This window comes from Chiloscyllium punctatum, chromosome 2 (genome assembly GCF_047496795.1).
Source record: "Chiloscyllium punctatum isolate Juve2018m chromosome 2, sChiPun1.3, whole genome shotgun sequence".
NCBI lineage: Eukaryota > Metazoa > Chordata > Chondrichthyes > Orectolobiformes > Hemiscylliidae > Chiloscyllium > Chiloscyllium punctatum.
Genome location: NC_092740.1, coordinates 56,187,714 through 56,207,723, shown reverse-complemented (window position 1 = coordinate 56,207,723; position 20,010 = coordinate 56,187,714). Strand labels below are relative to the sequence as shown.

The 20,010-nt window shown below is 39.5% G+C and overlaps 1 protein-coding gene across 3 annotated transcripts in view; it reads left to right on the top strand.

The window, feature by feature from the left end:
- The window catches only part of cetn3 (centrin 3), a 43,858-nt gene that overhangs the window by 11,069 nt on the left and 12,779 nt on the right, over positions 1 to 20,010 (top strand). For all 3 annotated transcript variants that reach the window (XM_072582862.1, XM_072582863.1, XM_072582865.1), the window contains exons 2-3: positions 3,525 to 3,660; positions 16,634 to 16,748. In XM_072582862.1, coding sequence (XP_072438963.1) covers positions 3,525 to 3,660; positions 16,634 to 16,748 — 251 coding nt within the window. The remainder of the gene's footprint in view (positions 1 to 3,524; positions 3,661 to 16,633; positions 16,749 to 20,010) is intronic.

Below are 20,010 nucleotides of genomic sequence, written 5' to 3'. Positions count from 1 at the left end.
GCAAGTTAGCTCCACTCCAGTGGAGAGCTTGTCAACTGCAAGGTAAAGCCTTGTAGCAAGGTATATTGAGAACAGTGCTGGGGTGATGGCACAGCCCTGCTTGACACCGGTCCAAATGGGTCAATGGTGCAGCCATTTGTCACTACCATGAGTTCCATGTCATTGCAGAGCAGGTGAAAGATGGTGACAAATTTCATGGTGCAACCAAGGTGGAGAAGGACACTTCCCAATTGACAGTGTCAAAGGCCGTTCTTAGGTTAAAAAAGACCATGTACAGAGGTAAGTTTCCTTCTGCAGCGGTTGCACGGTGTAAATCATGCCCGTGTGCCCTCCATAACAGAAGGTCAAAATGCGACTTTGGGAAATGTTTCTCAGTCACAGGGAGGAGGTGGTTGATGAGGATCTTGGTGATGACTTTTCCACGAGTCGACAGCAGGAAGAATTCCCTGTAATTTCCAACTCTATTTTGTTCCCTTTTTTGGAAGTTCTCATGATTCTGGCACCTCTGAGCTCTTCCAGGATGTTCCCTTCTTTCCAGATAAGGCAGCAAAGGCATGCAGCTGCAGCAGGTGCTCTTTGCCTCTCCACTTCAGTGCCTCAGCAGGGACATTGTCTTCTCCAGCAGCCTTGCTCTTAAGCTGGCAGACAGCCTTCTCTACTTTGTGTAGGCTAGGGTGTTGTTGAGCTCATGGTGTGCTGTATTCTGTGGGATCAGTGACAGAGCCCTGGTTGACGAGGTCTCTGAAGTGCTTCCCCCCCAGCATTTTTTTTTTGATGGCTTCTTTATCCTTGGTAAGAGTCACTCAGCCCTTGGCCAGCAGTTAGGTTGGGGCCTTGGGTGTTTGGTCTGTATATGGTCTTAACAGTGCTTGGTTGTCGGTCATTTGTTTGGTCTCCAGTGCTTTGTCCACCGAACACCTGTTCTTTGTTGCGGGTTTGTTATTGGGCATCTACTTTCAGCTGCCTGGAGGCCTGCCTTTTTCTGTTGTGTGGTTGTTGTTTTACACTAAAATACCATGTGCTTCTGGCTTAATAGCTTGATCATTCTCATCAAACCAGTCTTGCTGTTTTTTGCTTGAGTGGTCAACTGAGTATTTGCAGGCATTGATGATGGCACTGGAGTATATGAGTTGGTCCACCAGTTCGTTTTTTGATGGCAAAGCCGCCTCCACGGAAGCAGTGCTTTTTGGCTTTACCTTTTTGAAAAAGATGTACCCACCACCTCGCCTGCCAGGTTTCACTCAGGGTAGTGATGTCAATATCATAGTGCCTGAGTTCCTGGGCAATGATGGCAGTGTGGCATTCCAGTCTGTCACTGGTGGGATTGTTCATAAGGGTCCTAACATTCCAGTCCCAAACATCATCCTGAGGATGTGGAAGGTACCTGTGCGAGAGTTCTTTTAAGGTGGGGAAACAGTTGCACACAGGTTACCACATGGGTTTAGCAGCGCAAGGTCTTGGTCCAGTGGCAAGGGGCATCCAAGACAACTGGAGACCCGGTACAGCTGTTGGCCTGAGATTGTCTGCACTCCACTGCAGTCAAACAGTTCGGCACTGGGCAGTGCCTCACACTTGAGTGCGAGGTCTGAGGTGAGGGGAGGTGGGGAAGGGGAAATTCCAAGGAGGACAATGTGGTTGCTGCCATTGTCAGTCTGAGATCGTGAAATCACCGGACTGGGGATGGAGCTTTATAAGATTATGGATGGGAAGTGTATTATAACAGACAAGAGAAGTAACAGTGACCCGTCTTGGATAATGTATAGTAGCTGCAATGACTTAATCAAGATTATCTAACAATCTGTCGCTATGACTGTGATGTAATTTAAGTATTAAAAATTCAATTCCTTTTACTTTTGATTATGTGACTCCACTGCAAATGAGTTTCGATTTGACTATTTTCATTCTTGCAATAAATCATAGAACGGTTATGACACATTTTGACAGCTGACCTAACAAGTTCTTTCCAGCTTTCTATTCTAGCCAGGACAGAATCTACTTCCAAGATTGGCAGTGTATCCAAGACCATAGCCACTTGTGGTGTAAAGAGTTCTTCCTTATGTTGCTGTTGCCTAATATGCCATCACTAAGTTGTGTGTTTCGGTTTTTGAGCCTTCTGCCAATTGGAGTAGTTTCAATCTAATATCTACTCATTTCTGTCTAGACTTTGGAGTTTTGAACATTTCTATCAAATTTCCTCTTTTTTTCTTTCCCCTCAGGAGAACATCCATCTTTTCCAATCCATCATGTAACTGAAGTCTAATATCCCTGGAGTCATTCTTGTAACTTTCTCCTGTGCCAGCTCTGAAGTGATTGATTGTCAAGCTGTTGCATGAATGTCGTGGGACAGCTCTCCCAATTTTGGCACATGGACCTTGGATGTCACTGAAAAGATTTGTCATATTGAGTGCCAGTTGGTTCCCTGTTTGCTGAGTATCTGGTACAGCTACATGGCTTGCTGGGACTTTTAAAAGGCAACTTCATTTCTTGGAGTGGAATCCATATCTAGGTCAGACCCAGCAACGGATGACCGGTTTCTTTCTCTAAGGAGAGTGCTGAACCAGATAGGATTTGTATTGCCTAGCAATTCCATGCTTTATCATTTCTGAGCTTAGCCTGCCAGTTGTCTTTAATCCAGTTTATCAAGGATTGGTCTGTTCTCAGCCCAATACAAATGACCCTTGTCCTGATTAGTGTTCAAAATCAAATACTGGTTAGAGAGAGACTCTCCTTGTACTGTCTGGCAGTCACCCATTCCCCTCTGCATGCCATTCATAAGCTGAGCAAACCACTTCTATAAACATGCCATGCGACACTCAACCTCCTGAGTATGCAGTGACATTAGCTACCTTTCAAACTTCAACCTGGAACATTGCTCGGAAAGCAAGTGGCTGTTAACTCTGGTGTTATGGAACATATAATATGGTGGTTTTCCCATGCAGTTAAATGTGAAAAGTTATAATTCCGAATTGAAAATAAGTTAATTCAGGATTGATTAGTTTGGAGAAATGTTTGCCCTACGTGTTTGGTTTGGAGGAGACCCAAGTGAGGTCAGAAGCTCGTTTAGTTTCTCTTTTTGAGGTCTGAGAGTTCAGGGAAAACAACTGCCTTTGTAGAAATGTTTATTGTGTGTAACTTTCACATCAGAGTTTGGTTAGAAATCTGCATGTTACTGGAAACAGAGAAATTTTAAGTTCTGTTTTGAGAATATTAATGTAAAAGGTGGCATCATCTTACAATTAAGAAACTGGGGAGGATCCGGTTTAAAGATTTTGATAGTGGGGTAAATTCTCTTGATCGTGATCTCTAAATTGGTGTTGGGAACTGTACTGACTGTAGTTTCTCATTACAAATGGGAATGTGGCTAAATTAGCCCAAATATGATGGGATCCATGAAGGTAAACTTCAAACGACTTTGTATAATAAGCATTAGTAAAACTACATATGGCTTAAACATTTGGATTTGAGTAGCTGTTTATCAAAAGGTGAACAAAAATTTTAAATTTTTTACCTTTTTTTTCTTTCAGAACTGAGCTTGCGATAGATAAGCCAAAAAGGAAAAAACGCCGAGAATTAACAGAAGAACAGAAGCAGGAGATTAAAGAAGCTTTTGATTTATTTGATACTGACAAAGATGAAGCAATAGATTATCATGAACTAAAGGTAAATTTTGGTTTAAAAGCATTTTGATAGCTGAGTACTGCATATGAAGGAGTTTTATTGTTAATGTCTCAGCTTAGATTAGATTCCCTGCAGTGTGGAAACAGGCCCTTAGGCCCAACAAGTCCACACTGACCCACCCAGACAATCCCTACATTTACCCCTAACACCATGGGCAATTTAGCTTGGCCAGTTCACCTAACCTGCACACCTTTGGACTGTGGGAGGAAACCAGACCACCCGGAGGAAACCCATGCAGACACTGGGAGAATGTGCAAGCTCCGCACAGACAGTTGCCCGAGATGGGACCCGGATCCCAGGCGCTTTGAGGCAACATTGCTAACTACTGAGCCACTGTGCCGCCCAAATTTTTGATTTGTGGATTCATTCAAATTAATTAGCTTTTTCAGGCAGTTGGTGATAATGCTGTCTTCTATAGAAAATGAATATTGTACAGTTACTAAAACATTTTACAGCAGGAGAACGTATCCTGCTATTAATTCATGCAGTAATAGTAACAAAGTACCACCAGATGGCTGGATCACCTGCTATGTTAGACACACTGATAAAGTTAGGACTGCCATGAATAACTTTTTTTTAATCAAAATGTCCTGCAACTACTTGTAGGTTTGTTTAGAAGCCCAAACAATTAATTTGTCAGTTCGTAACTGGTCACCATATCTATGTAATCTTTTTTAAAAAAGTATCAAGTATTATTAAATGTGTACGTAGTTTTTTTTTCAATTTTTTTTCTCTGCTGACAGCTTTCAGATCCTTTTTTTATTAGGTGGAGTGAAGCATCATCAATCAACATGTGAAGTTGTATGCCTTCAGTAAAATTTTTATTTTCTTAATTTGAAAGCCAAATGCCGTTTTTTGTCATTCATCACCCCACCCCACTGCTGCTATCTTTTTGTGATGGGGTAAAAAGCTTGTGAAAGTTAATAATTAAGGTGATAGTCTCTTGAGAAAGTTGGGTTTTGTTTTGCAAGGCTAGTTAGACTTCCAATTCCAGATAATTCAGATGAATATTATTAACTAATTTGCAATGTAATTGGTTAATCAAAATAGTATCTTCTTATAATTAACTACATTTTATATCACCTTATTTCTTGCTTTAGGATTGGTTCAAAATGTACTTAAATAGTTAATTTTCTTTTCTATAGAAAGATCATTCCTCTTTGCAAGCATTTTAGAAGGTGGGTTTTGTAGGCTAAAACAATTTTGAACTCTTTGGAAAAAGTTTCTTGCAATTTCTGACAGTTGAAAAATGTTGTTGATATTAATTTTTAGTATTTTCTCTCAATCCAATTTACAATTTCTAACATTACTTTTCCTCTTCAAAAGAATAAATTAATCACAGTCAGTCCAGAATATGATTTCTAAACCCTTTTAGACTACAAGATATAGGAGCAGAATTGGGTAATTTGGCCCACTGAGTCAGCTGTGCCATTCACTCATAACTAATGAACTGATTTTTAAAACCAGACCATACATTTTATAATTTTCAATTTAAGCAACAGTATTGTTTTAAAGCTGGCCCAAAAGTAGGGATGATACCATTGTGCCACAAGACCCTCCAGTTTTAGGTTTTTTTTAACTATGTTAATTAGGCAATTTTGAGATTGTTGATTTAATTGCTAGGTGATTGTATATGCTTTATTAATTGAGGCCACCCTATCTTGGTAAAATTCTATGAAGTTGGTAAAGTAAGATGGACAAGCTGTCATAGAAAGGATGATCTTACAAATGATTAACATATAAAATTAATTTGGAGACAATAGGAAGTGCTATCAGTAAGATGATCATCAGTCCTTTAGAGTACTCTGGACCTGGAATATACGTTGAGCTAATTTGAGATTGATCATGCATTGAGCTAGTGCACATTCAGGATGCCTTTGATCATACAAGGGGAGTAGTGGACAATTGAAGTTATTAAGCTCTGGGTTTTTGTGATTCAGGAAACAAAGCAAAACTTCAACCAACATAAAAATGCATTTGTGACAATCGACCAGTTTCTCAATCTGGCATCCTGAAGTAAATGGACTGTAATATCAATATTTTAAAGTATTTCTTTTGTGCATTTTTAAAAATTATGTAAAACTTTATGAAAATGTCTCTACCTGGAATGGATCTTGTAGTTAACAAAAACTTGTAAATTTTAAAGTTGGTTCTCAAATTCATTCTATAATGGAATTGACTCTAGTCTTAAGATTGAAGTGAGCCCCAAAATCTTAACCTTTTTGCTTAGATTCCACCTTCAGGTTTACTTGAGACAACTTTGATTTCTATTAACTTTGTTAGCCTGTTTCAACATCTCTTTAACGTCATTGAGGTCTTGATTCTGTTGTATACAGTTTTAGTTGAAAAGTAATTTCTTTAGTAAGATTAGATGGTGCTGGATTTCTTTCTTTTTTTTTCTTTGTACACTTTCAATTTTAACAAGTCTAACGAACTTTGTCTAACATCACTAGAGACAGAAGCGTATCATATTGCAAAGGCCAGTGGCAGGCTGGAAGATGAAGACATTTTTAAACATCAACAAAAGGTTATTAAAATGTAATAAAAGAGCAAAGATAAAGTATAACAAGATAGCTAGAGCAGAATACAAAAATGGATAGCAAAGGCTTCTGTAAGAGTATACAAAGGAAGAGTAGCTAAAATGAATGTTAGTCCTTTTGGACAATGACTCAGGGAAGTTAATAGAGGGGAACATTTAAATGGGGGAGATACTAAATCAATATTTTACCTCTGTTTTCAGTGAGGACACTAGTTTCATCCCAGTAGTGATGTGTAATGCAGAGGTTAGAAAAGGAAGAACTTAACAATTATCATCACTAAGGGAAAAAGTACTGAGCAAGCTATTGGGATTGAAGATAGACATGTCCCATGGTCAGATGGTCTACATATTAGGGTCTGAAAGGAAGTAGAAGCAGAAAGAATGGCTTATTGGTCATAATATTCCAAATTTTCCCTAGATGCTGGAAAGATTCCAATGGATTGTAAAAATGCTAAAATAAAAATCTTATTCAAAAAGGGAGCGAGGCAGACAATAGGAAATGATTCAGTTAATTTAACATCTGTCGTTAGGAAATTGTTAGAATTCATTGTTAAGGAAGCAAGAACAAGATATTTAGCAAGTCAAGAACACCATTCATCAGAGCAAGCATGGTTTTATGAAGGGTAAATTGTATTGACTAGATTTTTTTCGAAGATGTAACTAGCAAAATGCATGATGGGAATCCTGTGGATGTAATACACCTGGACTTCCAGAAGGCCTTTTGATAAGGTGCAACATGAATAATTAATACAAAAGTAGATCATGTGATTAGGGGTAATTTATTGGCTTGAATAGAGGATCGGCTAACCAATAGAAAGCATAGGGTTTGGATAAATGGGTCTTTTACTGATTGGCAAGATGTAACTTGTGAAGTGCTACAGGGTTCGCTTGTTGAGTACCAATGATTGACAGCCTGGGTGCCTGCATTGGAGACTGAGCATTCAATACATCTTTATTGTAATAGTAATTTAAGATCTGGGTATTTTCTCTTTTTTTAGGCCTTGACATATTTCTTTCCTTTTAGGCTGTTTGTTTTTATTTCTGCTGTTGTGTTTTTTTTTTAACCAAGACGGTGCTGGAGAATGATGACTTTGTACACTTTTCACTATACTCCTGTATTCTAAACTTTGAGTACACGTGACAAAATCTAATACTATATTGATGACTTAGATGCCAAGATAGAAAGTACTATAGCCAGATTTGCAAATGATACTAAAATAGATCTGGAAGGTAAGTTGCAACAAAGAAATAAAACATTACAAATGGATACAGATAGGTGATGTGTGTTTAGCAGGTGGAGTTTCAATGTGATTTGTGTGAGCTTTATCCACTTTGGACAGAGGAATAAAAAGACAACTTATTCTCTAAATGGAGAGAAACTTCAGAGTGTAAAGGGATCTTGTGTCCTTGTGCATGAAGTATAGAAACCTAGTATGCAGGTACAGCAGTTAGTAAGGAAGGCAAATTGAATTTTGGCATTTTATTGCTAAAGGAATAGAGTAGAAAAGCAAGGAATTGTTGCAACAGAACAATGCAAGATATTAAAGTGGTTTGACAAAGTAGATGTAGAGCAGATGTTAACACCATGATGAGATCAGCCGTGATCACATTGAATGGTGGAACAGGCTCAGGAACAGGAACAGGCTCAAGGGGCTCTTGTTTCTCATAGGAATATGAGAACTCGCAGTTATGAGAGTAGATTTGAAGAAGTTGGGACTGTACTCTTTTGGAGAGAAGGCTTGAGGAAAATTGTTAGAGGTTTTAAAATCATGATCAGGTTGCATGAACTAGATGGGGAAAAAATGCTGTTGCTTGTAAAAGACACACAAATGCGATGGCATAGAACGTTACAGCGCAGTACAGGCCCTTCAGCCCTCTATGTTGCGCGACCTGTGAAATTAATCTGATGCCCATCTAACTACACTATTCCATTGTTATCCATTTGTATGTCCAATGCCCATTTAAATGCACTTAACATTGGCGAGCTTACTATTGTTGCAGGCAGGCCATTCCCTACTAATGAGTAAAGAAACTACCCCTGATATCTGTCCTAAATCTATCACCCCTCAATTTAATGCTATGTCCCCTCACCATCCGATGAAAAAGGCTCTCACTGTCCACCCTATCTAACCCTCTGATTCTCCTATACATCTCGATTAAGTCACCTCTCAACCTTCTTCTCTCCAGCAAAAACAGCCTTAGTTCCCTCAGCCTTTCCTCATAAGATCTTCCTTCCATACCAGGCAACAACCTAGTAAATCTCAAAGAACTCAGTAAGGATAGTGAGGCATGACCTACCCTTCTCAACACCATGTTGACTATCCCTCAGCAAATTATTCCTTTCCAGATGATGATAAATCCTATCTATTTTAACCTTTTCTAATACTTTACCCATAACTGAAGTAAGGCTCACTGGCCTATAATTTCCAGGGTGGTCCTGACTCCCCTTCTTAACAAGGGAACAACATTTGCTATCCTCCAGTCTTTTGGCACTACTACTATTGACAGCAGTGTCATAAAGATTGAAGCTAAAGACTCCACAATCTCCTCCCTGGCATCCCAGAGAATCTGAGGATAAATCCCATCCGGCCCAGGGGACTTGTCTATTTTCAGATCATCCAAAATTGCTAAAACCTCCTCTTTGTCAACCTCAGTCCCATCTAATCTTGTAGCCTGTATCTCCTTGTTCTCATAACATTGCCCTTTTTCTAATGTGAATACTGATGAAAAGTATTTATTAAGTCTTTCCCTTATGTCCTCAGATTCCATACACAACTTTACACTACTATCTTTGATTGGCCCTAATCTTACTCTTGCCATTCTTTTATTCCTGATATATCTTATAGAAGGCCTTAAGGCTTTCCTTGATTCTTATCTGCCAACAACTTCTCATGTCCGCTCCTGGCTCTTCTTAGCCAAAATCTAAAGTGAGAGCTAACTTATAGCTCTCAAGCCCCCTAACTGAGCCTTTACGTCTCGTCCTCACATAAGCCGCCGCCTTCCTTTTGACAAGAGCATCAACTACTTTAGTAAAAAATGGCTCCTTCTCTCGACAACTACCTCCCTGCCTGATATGTATATACTTATCAAGGACCCATAATAGCTGTTCCTTGAATAAGCTCCACACTTGAAATGTGTCCATCCCCTGTAATTTCTTTCCCCATCCTATACATCCTAAATCTTGTGTAATTGCATCATAATTGCCTTTCTCTGTTATAACTCCTGCCCTGTGGTATATACCTATCCCTGTCCATTGCTATTGTAAACGTAACTGAATTATGGTCACTATCGTCAAAGTGCTCACCTCCCTCCAAATCTAACATTTGGCCAGGTTCATTCCCCACTACCAAACCCAATATAGCATCGCCCCTTGCTGGCCTGTCTACATACTGTGTCAGAAAACCTTCCTGCGCACATTGAAGAAAAACTGACCCATCTAAACTACTTGAACAGTAGTCTTCCCTGTCAATATTGGGAAAGTTAAAGTCCCCCAAAACAACTACTCTGACACTCTTGCTTCTATAGAGAATCATTTTTGCTATCCTTTCCTCTACATCCCTGGAATAATTCGGAGGCCTATAGAAAACTCCCAACAAGGAGGCGACCTCTCCTTTCCTGTTTCTAACCTCCAGCCCAGTCTACCTTAGTGGATGAGTCTTCAAATGTCTCAGCTGCTGTAATGCTGCCCTTGATTAACAATACCACCCTTCCCCCCCCCCCCTTTTTTTTTACCATCTTCTCTGTTCTTGCTGAAGCATTTAAATCCCGGAAACTGCAAAAAACATTCCTGTCCCCCCTCTAGCCATGTTTCTGAAATGGCCACGGCCTCAAAATTCCATGCTGCAAGCTTACTTACCTTATTCCAGTTACTCTGGGTTTTAGTGATTTGCAAAAGAAGCAAGGGAAATCATGGGGTATTAAAAAAACTTGATCTTCAACTCCTTGGGATAGAAAATGCACTGGCTGGAAGTGTGGTGGAAGGGAATTAGTTGATTATTTGGATAAGACTAATGTGAAGAGTACTTTTGTGGGGTGATGAAACAGGAAATTCCAGCTGGCTAATGCTTATTTTGAAGTGCCAATATAAGCATGATGGGCCTTCAGCACCATTAGACTTTGTAATTTCCAAATATAAAATAGACACCACTAATGGATAGCTTCCACAGTTACATCAACAATTAAACCATTTAAAATATTAACATCATGGCTGAACAGTTCACATCCATTACCTTTGCGTACCTAAATACATAGAAATTTACTTTCACCTAGTACTAATGACTGAGCTGATCTCGTATCACTTAAGCTTTGTAATTTGTCTGTCTAATTTAAAGACAAATGTTGAGACTTGAACCACAATTTCTATAGTTCTTTGCTCACACCTTCTCCAATAAAAGCAATTTAAAGCTATTGGCTTGTCACAAGCTCCCCCTGCTGGTACAGCTTCTTCTGTAATCACCATGTATTCCCACATGCTGCAGTTATGGCTTTTAATTTTCAACATTTGGCTTTTTGTCTTGTTTTTTTTTATTTTGACAATTAACATCTTGATCCCCTTGAAGTATATTTGACCTTCGAATTATCTTTTAAGTGGGAAGTGTCTTTTTTTTATCCCCCCTGTTATCTTTCTCCATATTCACTACCAGATACCTTCTCTCAAGCCTCTCTGGTTTGCAAACAATGTTCTGCTACTACTTGCACACTTGTGACAATTCAGAAATCAGCCATTATTTCAGCTGCTTTTCTCTTGAGACTTTATTTTCTGCTATGTAGGATCTTCCTTTTGTAAAAGGAAACTTATAAAATTATTCATTCCACCCATCATATCACAACTCTTACAAATTTCACAGAATTGTGACTTCTGTTTCTTTTCGATTTCTCAACTTTGTCTGTAAGCTTCTGAAACTAAGTCATATGTGTTTAAAACTGTCGTTTGCTATCGTAATCTGATTTTAGATCCAAAAAGGGCACCTATTTTTAATGCTTTCTCCTTGCATTGCATTGAAACCAAACTACCTTGCAACTTTTGCAACTTTGTAGCAACTTGCATTACAGACAAAATACACCTGTAATCATTCCTTACAAAATCAAAATCAGAATTAAATTGAGTTTAATTTCCCTGCTGTTCTGTGGTTAGAATAATATTCTTTGTCAATCTGCTTTCTAAGCATTTCCTTTCCAGAATTCAGGATTTTACTTTTTGAAATCTATTTTCATGTTTTCTTTATGTTTGGAATTCTATCATGGTTTTGCATTTCTTCCGATTTCTATTTGTTTCATTTTTTTAACTGAATCCTAGTAAATTCAATCTACTTATGATCTAAATTACTCCTTTCAGTTGTTTGTGTTGAACCAGTTGTTCAATAATTTTTACTTCCCAGCTATTTCCAATTTCTCTGTCACCAATTTGTTAACTATTCATAATCATTGATTTCCTGATCATAAAACATTTGCATATAGCTCCTCCACTTTGAGAGACACATTAGCAAATCTTAACATGCCTATTTCTTTTGCTGATGACCTTGTTGAAATAACTGCTGATTAAAGAACTGGTTGAGCACAGGAGACAGTAGTAGTTAAAGGGAGTTTCTCGAAATGGAGAAAGGTGACCAGTGGTGTTCCACAGGGGTCAGTATTGTTTGTGATATACATAAATGATCTGGAAGAGGGCACTGTTGGTATGATCAAGTTTGCAGACAACACAAAGATTGGTGAAGTGGCAGAAAGCATAAGGGACTGTCAGAGAATACAGGAGGATATGGATAGACTGGAGAGTTGGACGGAAAAGTGGCAGATGGATTTCAATCCAGACAAATGTGAGGTGATGCATTTAGGCAAGACTAATTCTAGAGTGAATTATACAATGAATGGAAAAGTTGATGGGCAAAGAGATCTGGGAGTGTAGGTCCATTGTACCTTTGAAGATTGCTGCACAGGTGGATAGAGTGGTCAAGAAGGCAATGTAGGATGCTTGCCTTCTTCGGACGGGGTATTGAGTATAAGAGCTGGCAAGTCATGGTAAAATTGTGCAAGACATTGGTTTGGCTGCATTTAGAATACTGTGTACAGTTCTGGGCACCACCTTACCAAAAGGATGTGGACGCTTTGGAGAGGGTGCAGAGAAGGTTTACGAGGAGGTATGGAAGGTGCTAGCTATGAAGATAGGTTGAGTAGGTTAGGTTTATTTTCACCAGAGGAAAGGAGGTTGAGGGGGGACCTGATTTGAGGTTTACAAAATCATGCAGGGTATAGACAGGGTGGATAGAGACAAGCTTTTTCCGAGGGTGAAGGATTCAATAACAAGGTTATGCTTTCAAGATGAGAAAGTTTAAGGGGGATACACGTGGCAAGTACTTCCCACAGAGGCTGGTGGGCATCTGGAATGCATTGCCAGCAGAGGTGGTGGAGGCAGGCACGGTAGATTCATTTAAGGTGCGTCTGGACAGATGCATGAGTAGGTGGGGAGTAGGGAGATACAGATGCTTAGGAAATGACCGACAGGTTTGGACAGTACTTTTGGATCGACACAGGCTTGGACGGCCGAAAGGCCTGTTCCTGGGCCTTAAATTTTCTTTGTTCTTTGTACCAGGAAACACCCATCTGGTTCATTAATGTTCTTTGGAAAAGGAAATCTTTCACCTTTTTTATCTGGTCTAGCCAAAAGTGGCTCACAGCAATATGGTTGACTCTTACTTTCCCTCTGCTGAGTTTTTGTAGTGATTTGATATGACAAGGTGGCTTGCAAGGCCATTTCAAAGAAATGAAACTGGAGGGGCCGCCTGGCTTTGCCCTAGGCATAAAAATTGGCCATGGCAAAAACAGCCCTACAAAGTCCCCCTAACTAACATCTGAGGGCTAGTGGAAGACTTGTCACGCAGACTCGTGAGAAACAGCCTGATGTAGTCATGCTCACAGAATCATATGTTACAATGTCCCAGATACCACCATCACCTTCCATGAGTACATCCTGCCCAACAGCAGGATAGACCAAGCAGATGTGCCTAGATCATCCATTTGACAGTGGCTGCAGATCGTGCAAATGCTTCAGCCTTTATTCTGCACAAATGTGCTGGGTTCCCCCGTTATTGAGGATCAGGATATTTGTGGAGCAGCATTCTCCAATGGAGTGTTAAATTGACATCAACTAGACATGACAGGACTGCCAAGCTTAGATGTGATCCATTGGTTGTAGAATTGTTAGCCCTGTCTTTCTTTCTGCTTATGCTTTTTGGCCTGCAAGTTGTCCTGTTTGTGAGCTTCACCAAGTTGATACCTCCTTTTGAATGTACTTGGTGATGCTCTTGGCATGGCCTCCAGTTCTCTTGACTGAGGGTTGATCCTCTGACTTGATTCCATTGATAGATGTATTTCTAGCAGAAATATGTAAGGAGGTCAAATGAGTCTTTTCCCTTTTGTTAGCTCTCTTATTCCCTGTTGCAGACTCTGGTCCAACATTTGTCTTTTAGAACTTGATGAGCTCAGTCAGTAGTGTTGTTGCTGCTGAGCCACTCTGTGATAGGCATTGAAGCCCCTGCCCAGAATACATTCTGCGTGCTTCCTCTGAGTGCTGGTCAACATGGGAAGTACAGTTGCTGACTCAAAACCTCAGACCACACAGAAGTTTCAATTTCAACAAACACTTTATTTTGATTAAGCCAGCGAGAGATCAGTAGTCTATGATCCAGAGTATCAAACAAGATATCTCTGAATGGATTAATGACAGATCTCTGATTTCTAACAAAAAGGCAGTATACTTTGTCGCCCATATGTACGAAACTATTTTGCATGTTTCACTTCTCGCACAATGTAATGTTTCTACCTCCTAGTGAAGCTCTCATAATTCAAAAGTTGATAATCAGTACATCAAGTCTTGTTCACAAGTCAAAACAAAGTTATTGATTTAAATGTTTCTACATCTGGTACCATTCTCTTGCGTAAAAGTAGATAAGGCAAGCCGGTTAACAATATTCTACAGTTCAGCCTTCAATGCTATTATCCCCTTGAGACTGATTACTAAACTTAGTAATCTCAGACTAAGCCCCACTCTCTGAAACTGGATCCTCAGTTTTCTGACCCATAGGCCATAATTAGTGAAGATTGTGGACAATATTTCATCCTCATGAACACTTAACACTGGAACCCCCCGGGTGCATACTCAGCCCCCTACTGTACTCACTGTATACCAGTGATTGCGTCACCAAATACCAGAGTAATGCCATTTACAAGTACACTGATAACACCACCATAGTCAGTTGAATCTCAGATGGCGGTGAAGCAGATGACTGAAGGAAGGTGGAAGACCTGGAATAATGGTGCACTGAACAACCTAGCTATTCATTATTGACTTTTGGTGGGATGTTACTCATGCCCCCCTACACATGTCAAGCTGCTGGGAGTGGTCATCCACAACAAACTTTCTTGGACTCTTCATGTGGACACACTGGTTACAGAGGCCCAACAATGTCTCCTGTTCCTCAGGCAGCTGAGAAAATTTGGCAACAGCGAATACCCTTGCCAACTTTTATAGGTGCACCACCGAGAGCATTCTGTCTGGATGTATCACTACCTGGTATGGCAACTGTACCATTCAAGATCGGAGGCGGTTACAGAGAGTGGTGAACTCAGCCCGGACAATCACACAGGCCAATCTCCCATCTCTAAAATCCATCTATCAGGCCTGCCATCAAGGAAAGGCCGCCAGCATTCTCCAAGATCCATCCCACCCCACCCTGGCAATGCTTTTCTCCAACCTCTACCACTAGGGAGAAGGTACAGAAGCCTGAACACATGCACCAGCCGGTTTCAAAACAGTTTCTACCCTACTGTTGTTAGAATACTGAATGGATTCACAAACTCTTAGCATTCGCCTGTACCTATGACTTTGTTTTTGCCACTGTTTACCTATTATTTACTTATCTATGCTATTTAACTATGTGATCTGCCTGTATTGCTCACGACAAAGCTTTTCACTGTGCCTCAGTATATGTGACAATAGATTCAATTCGATTTGATTCAATTCATGTTCTATGTTGTACGGGAAGAAGCGTACGCTAAAACATCTCCAATGTTATGCAGAAACTCCTGCATTCTTACAAATCATGTTCTCACATTCACTGACTGCAGCTGTCATTTTGAACTTATAAGACCAATTATTATTGCAAATCAGACTTACAAAATGGAGACTTTTGATTCCCCAATACTTTATCATCACCTGAGGGTAGGGTGGAAATTAGCAAAAGATTTTCTTTCTAATTTGATCTGATGCCATGAGGCTTCACAGTTCAGTCTTTTAAGAATTCAGAGAGTAACTCCCTCCCAACTCTTTACCACTGTCACCTTTGCTACATCTGTTCTGCTCTTGGGGCAGGATGTACTTTGTGTAGTGTTGTCTGGGATGTAGTCATATTTGCAAAATCTATTTTACAGCCAATTTTGCACAGTTACTTGACTAGCATATGTTGGCAAGGAGGCCATTGCACCTGAGGACTAGTGCCAAAATTGCTGAGAAATCCCAAACTCTCTGCCTGGAGTATGGTTGGGGCTCATTTCACCTCTCTCCTGGGTTTATCAGTTGTTTAGGCTTTCATGAATCCTTAACAAATGTCCAGTCACATCAATTATCACTGACTGCAAAGATAATTGATTACATTTTTTTGAACCTAAGTAGTATTACTCTAACCATCTTCATCAGGTCATTTCCCATTTTTGCACTGCTAGTGGTTATGCTAAGCCATCTTGTGAGAAAACTGGCCATGATAATAGAACACTAGTAATTGAGTATAAACAAATGAATAGCTTGACCAGGTTTCAAGTTTCACTTTCCTATTATTCAAAGAAGTCAGTTATCAGAATTGAATCAAGAAGAATTGTATTCATGCAAGTCCCCCTAACTTTTTTTTAATCCACATAGGAGCATAATCATTCTGCTTTCTGTAATCTCCTGATCTGGAATTATTGACTAAATTGACAAAGTATGTTAGTTAAACTTTGCTCAAGCTATATTCCTTGACACAAGTCTTTACCTCTCAGTGGCTGCTTGAGATAGTTATGTGTAAATTGAATGCCTTGTTACTTTTGAACTAAATCCCCATTCTTTGGGCCATTGTACAATGCAGGTTGTGGCTCATTTTGTATTAGTTACTTTTTCCACATGAAGGTAATGTGATTTGTTTGACTTAGGAGTACCTGATGCAATTTTGGATTGTATTTGCATTTTGTTTATGGAGTGAAGGATATGTTATCTACATTACGTTAGGGAAGTAGTGTGCATCTTTTGAAACCTTTTTTCTAATTGTACAATTTGCTAGAAAATGAGGACTTCTTTTGAAAAAAAGATGATGGTCAAAAAGATTACATTTAGTTTTGTCAATATATTGCTAATGTTAGAATTATCACTAATATTTTTAACTGTTCTATCAGGTTGCAATGAGAGCCCTGGGATTTGATGTAAAGAAGGCTGACGTACTGAAGATACTGAGAGATTATGATCGGAATGGCACAGGCAAAATTTCTTTTGAGGACTTCAATGAAGTTGGTAATTTTGCTCTGTTAAGTTTTTGCATGTTTTCAATGCTGATCTGAAGAGTTCAGATTAAACTCTAGATAGATAAAATCATGGAATTTTCATAATGTCAAAGAGACATCTGGTCCATGCTGATCAGATATCCTAAATAAATCTAGATCCATTGCCAGCATTTGGTCCATATCCCTCTAAATCCTTCACTCATGCAGATGCCTTTTAAATGTTGTAATTGTACCAGCCGCCTCCACTTCCTTTGGCAGTTTATTCCATACATGCACCCTCTCTGCATGAAAATGTTTCCCCTTGGGTCCTTTTAAATCTTTCCCCGCTCACCTTCAACTTATGCCCTCTGGACTCCCCTATCCTAGGGAAAAAGACCTTGACTATTCACCCTATCCATAGCCCTCATGATTTTATAGGCCTGTATAGGCCTCTGACACTGTGGAGAAAATAGCTGCGGCCTATTCAGCCTGTCCCTGTAGCTTTTTTTTTACTTTTTCTTATCTCAGAGTTGGACTTTTCAAGTTTAGTATGGAAGGGCAGGTGAAAAATTAATGTTTCTTTGATGGAAAAGCAAATTGATTTAAACAAAGTATTTGAGCAAAAGTTATTTTAATAGTATCTTGGAGTGATAGTACGTACATTCTTCTCTACTATTCCTCTCATATGGAATCTGATTTTCCATCTTGCTTTTTGGATCGGATCTTTCAATGTTACTCCACATCATCTACAGGAAAGAAACAGGCCATTTGGTGTATGAAAGTGACTTTTTTTTTTGTTCGACATGAGCCACATCTCACTGAAAATTGACATTCAGTCGTGTATTAATGTTGCAAATGTCTAATAATGTTGGACTGTAATTCATGTACGACAAGTTCTTGATCTTTGAAAGGCATCAAATGGCTTGTGGAAAGAAAACCAGTCTCTCTGTTGGGAAATGGGAGGGAGGATGAGGTACCCTCGTTGTGAAAGCTTTCTTTTTCAGTATGGAGTTAGAATCTGGAGGCAGGAATAATTGAGGCATTCAGTAGGGTATTGGGTGATTGTTCCAATTGGAACAAATGTGCAGGGTTACAGAAGAGAAAAAGCAGAAGATCCAGAAAAACAGATTATTGATACCAAGTTAAAATGCTGAGAGCCAGTTCAGATAATTGACCAAATGATTTCCCTCTGCACCTAAACCTAAAATTTACAGAATCACCTGCTGCAATATTCCTTATATACATCTCATTTTGTTCTTAAATTACGGTTATCCCTATTTTCTATAAATTTTGAGGATGTGATTTTTTTTGTTTGCTATTATGTTATGAAGATCAAAATATTTTCAAGGAGATCATGCAATTGTTGTCATGTCAGAAATGATTTCTTAAGTTTTATTGCTGAAGCTTGTTTCCTAAAACGCAATTGTCTAGGTTTGATTACCTTTTCTAATGTATTACGTGTGACTATTGGGAAGCACCTGGAATTAAAGGTTGTGTGGCACAGGGCATTAATACTTGTAGTATGCTTCAATACAAACCTGCCAAAAGAATTATTATGCAAGTATACCAGTTAGGGTGATATGAGTTATACAGGTATTGTGCAAGGCTTAACTAGTCTTTCGTTCTAATATAGCATTCTTTATTAGTTGAGGTATATAATATAAGAATAGGAAAATGATGCCCAAGTAAAATACTAATTTGCAGCTGTGTTTAGTTGTGATCACTGGTATATGTCTGCTTGCTTTAGTGAGGGTAAAAAACAGATTTATCACATCTAGACTAGACGACTTAGGATTTGAAGACAGATTGGACAAGCTCCTGTTATCCTATTCAGAACCGAGGCAGAGACGTGACTTAATTAAAGTTATAATATTGAGGGGCTGAGAATACATAGGAAGGCTTATTCTTTTTGGCTGAAGGGTCTATGTAGGCTGAGAGGTAGGAATCTTACAGGGGATTCCCAGTGAAATGCGGAGTTCCAGTTCCGCCCAAAAGAACGGTCAGGGTAGAAATCCTTAACTCAATGGCAGTGTCATAACCTAAGGCTATGGACAAAATTCTAGAGTGTGATTATGCAGAATGGCTCCTCATCAGTTAGCACAGATCAGATGAGCCAAAGGACTTTCTGCTGTGCTGGCTATTTCTATAATTCTATCCACTATTTTTAATACAGTAACCTTTGTTTTAATCGGCACCTTATGATCATCACTCCCATCAAACAAAAGGCAAAAAAAGTATTTATCTGAAATAACAGGCCTGCAGTAATGTGGTGGATTCTGAACTGCCCCTCAGAAATGGCCCATAAAGCCATTGGTTCAAGGTGAATTACAGATGAACAACAAATGTCCAGCTCGCCAGCAATGCCTACATCCAATCAAACAATTGAGCAAAGGACAGTGTGTAACCAGAAGGGGTAGCTGAGAACCACTATTACACTGGATTGGGGGATGATGATTCTTCTCTATTTTGGGAATTTATAATCCAAAAACTGGGTGTGGAGGGTAATTTAAGGAGATCCCTAGTGGTAGAGTTGACCATGTAAAACCCCTCATACTGGACCCAGAACAGAAATAACTGTTAACTTTAAGAGAAGGTGCAAGGTAGACCCTGGGTGAAAGTGCCAATGTGATGTACATTGTGTTCATAGACCTTTGTTTTGCTCCATAACATGTGGCTTGATATTAGGAAGCAGAGGATAGCTGTAGGATGCTTGTTGGACTGGAGGCCTTGTGACTAATGTGTTCCTCAGGACTTGGTGCTGGGCCCATTGCTATTTGTTATCTATATCTATGATTTGAATTAGAACATACAAATCATGATTTGTAAGTTTGCAGATGACGTTAAAATAAGTGGTATAGTGGACAGTGAGGAAGGTTGTCAGAAATTGCATCAGGATCTTGATCAGCTGGGGAAGTGGGCTGAAAAGTGGCAAACAGAGTTTAATATAGATAAGTGTGAGGTGTTGCACTTTGGAAAGTCAAATCAAGGTAGGTGTTTCATGGTAAATAGGGCAAGGAGTGTAGTGGAACAGAGGGACTTTGGAGTTCCAGTTCTCTGAAAGTGGAGCCAGAGGTAGTCAGGTTAGTGAAGAAGGCTTTTGGCACACTGACCTTCATCGGCACTGAGTATAAAAGTTGGGAAGTTATGTTGCAGTTGTCCAGGAAGTGGTGAGGCCACATTTGGAATATTGTGTTCAGTTTTGGTCACGTTGTTATAGGAAGGATGTTATTAAACTGGGAAGAGTGTCGAAGAAATTTATAAAAATGTTGCCAGGACTGATTTATAGGGAGAGG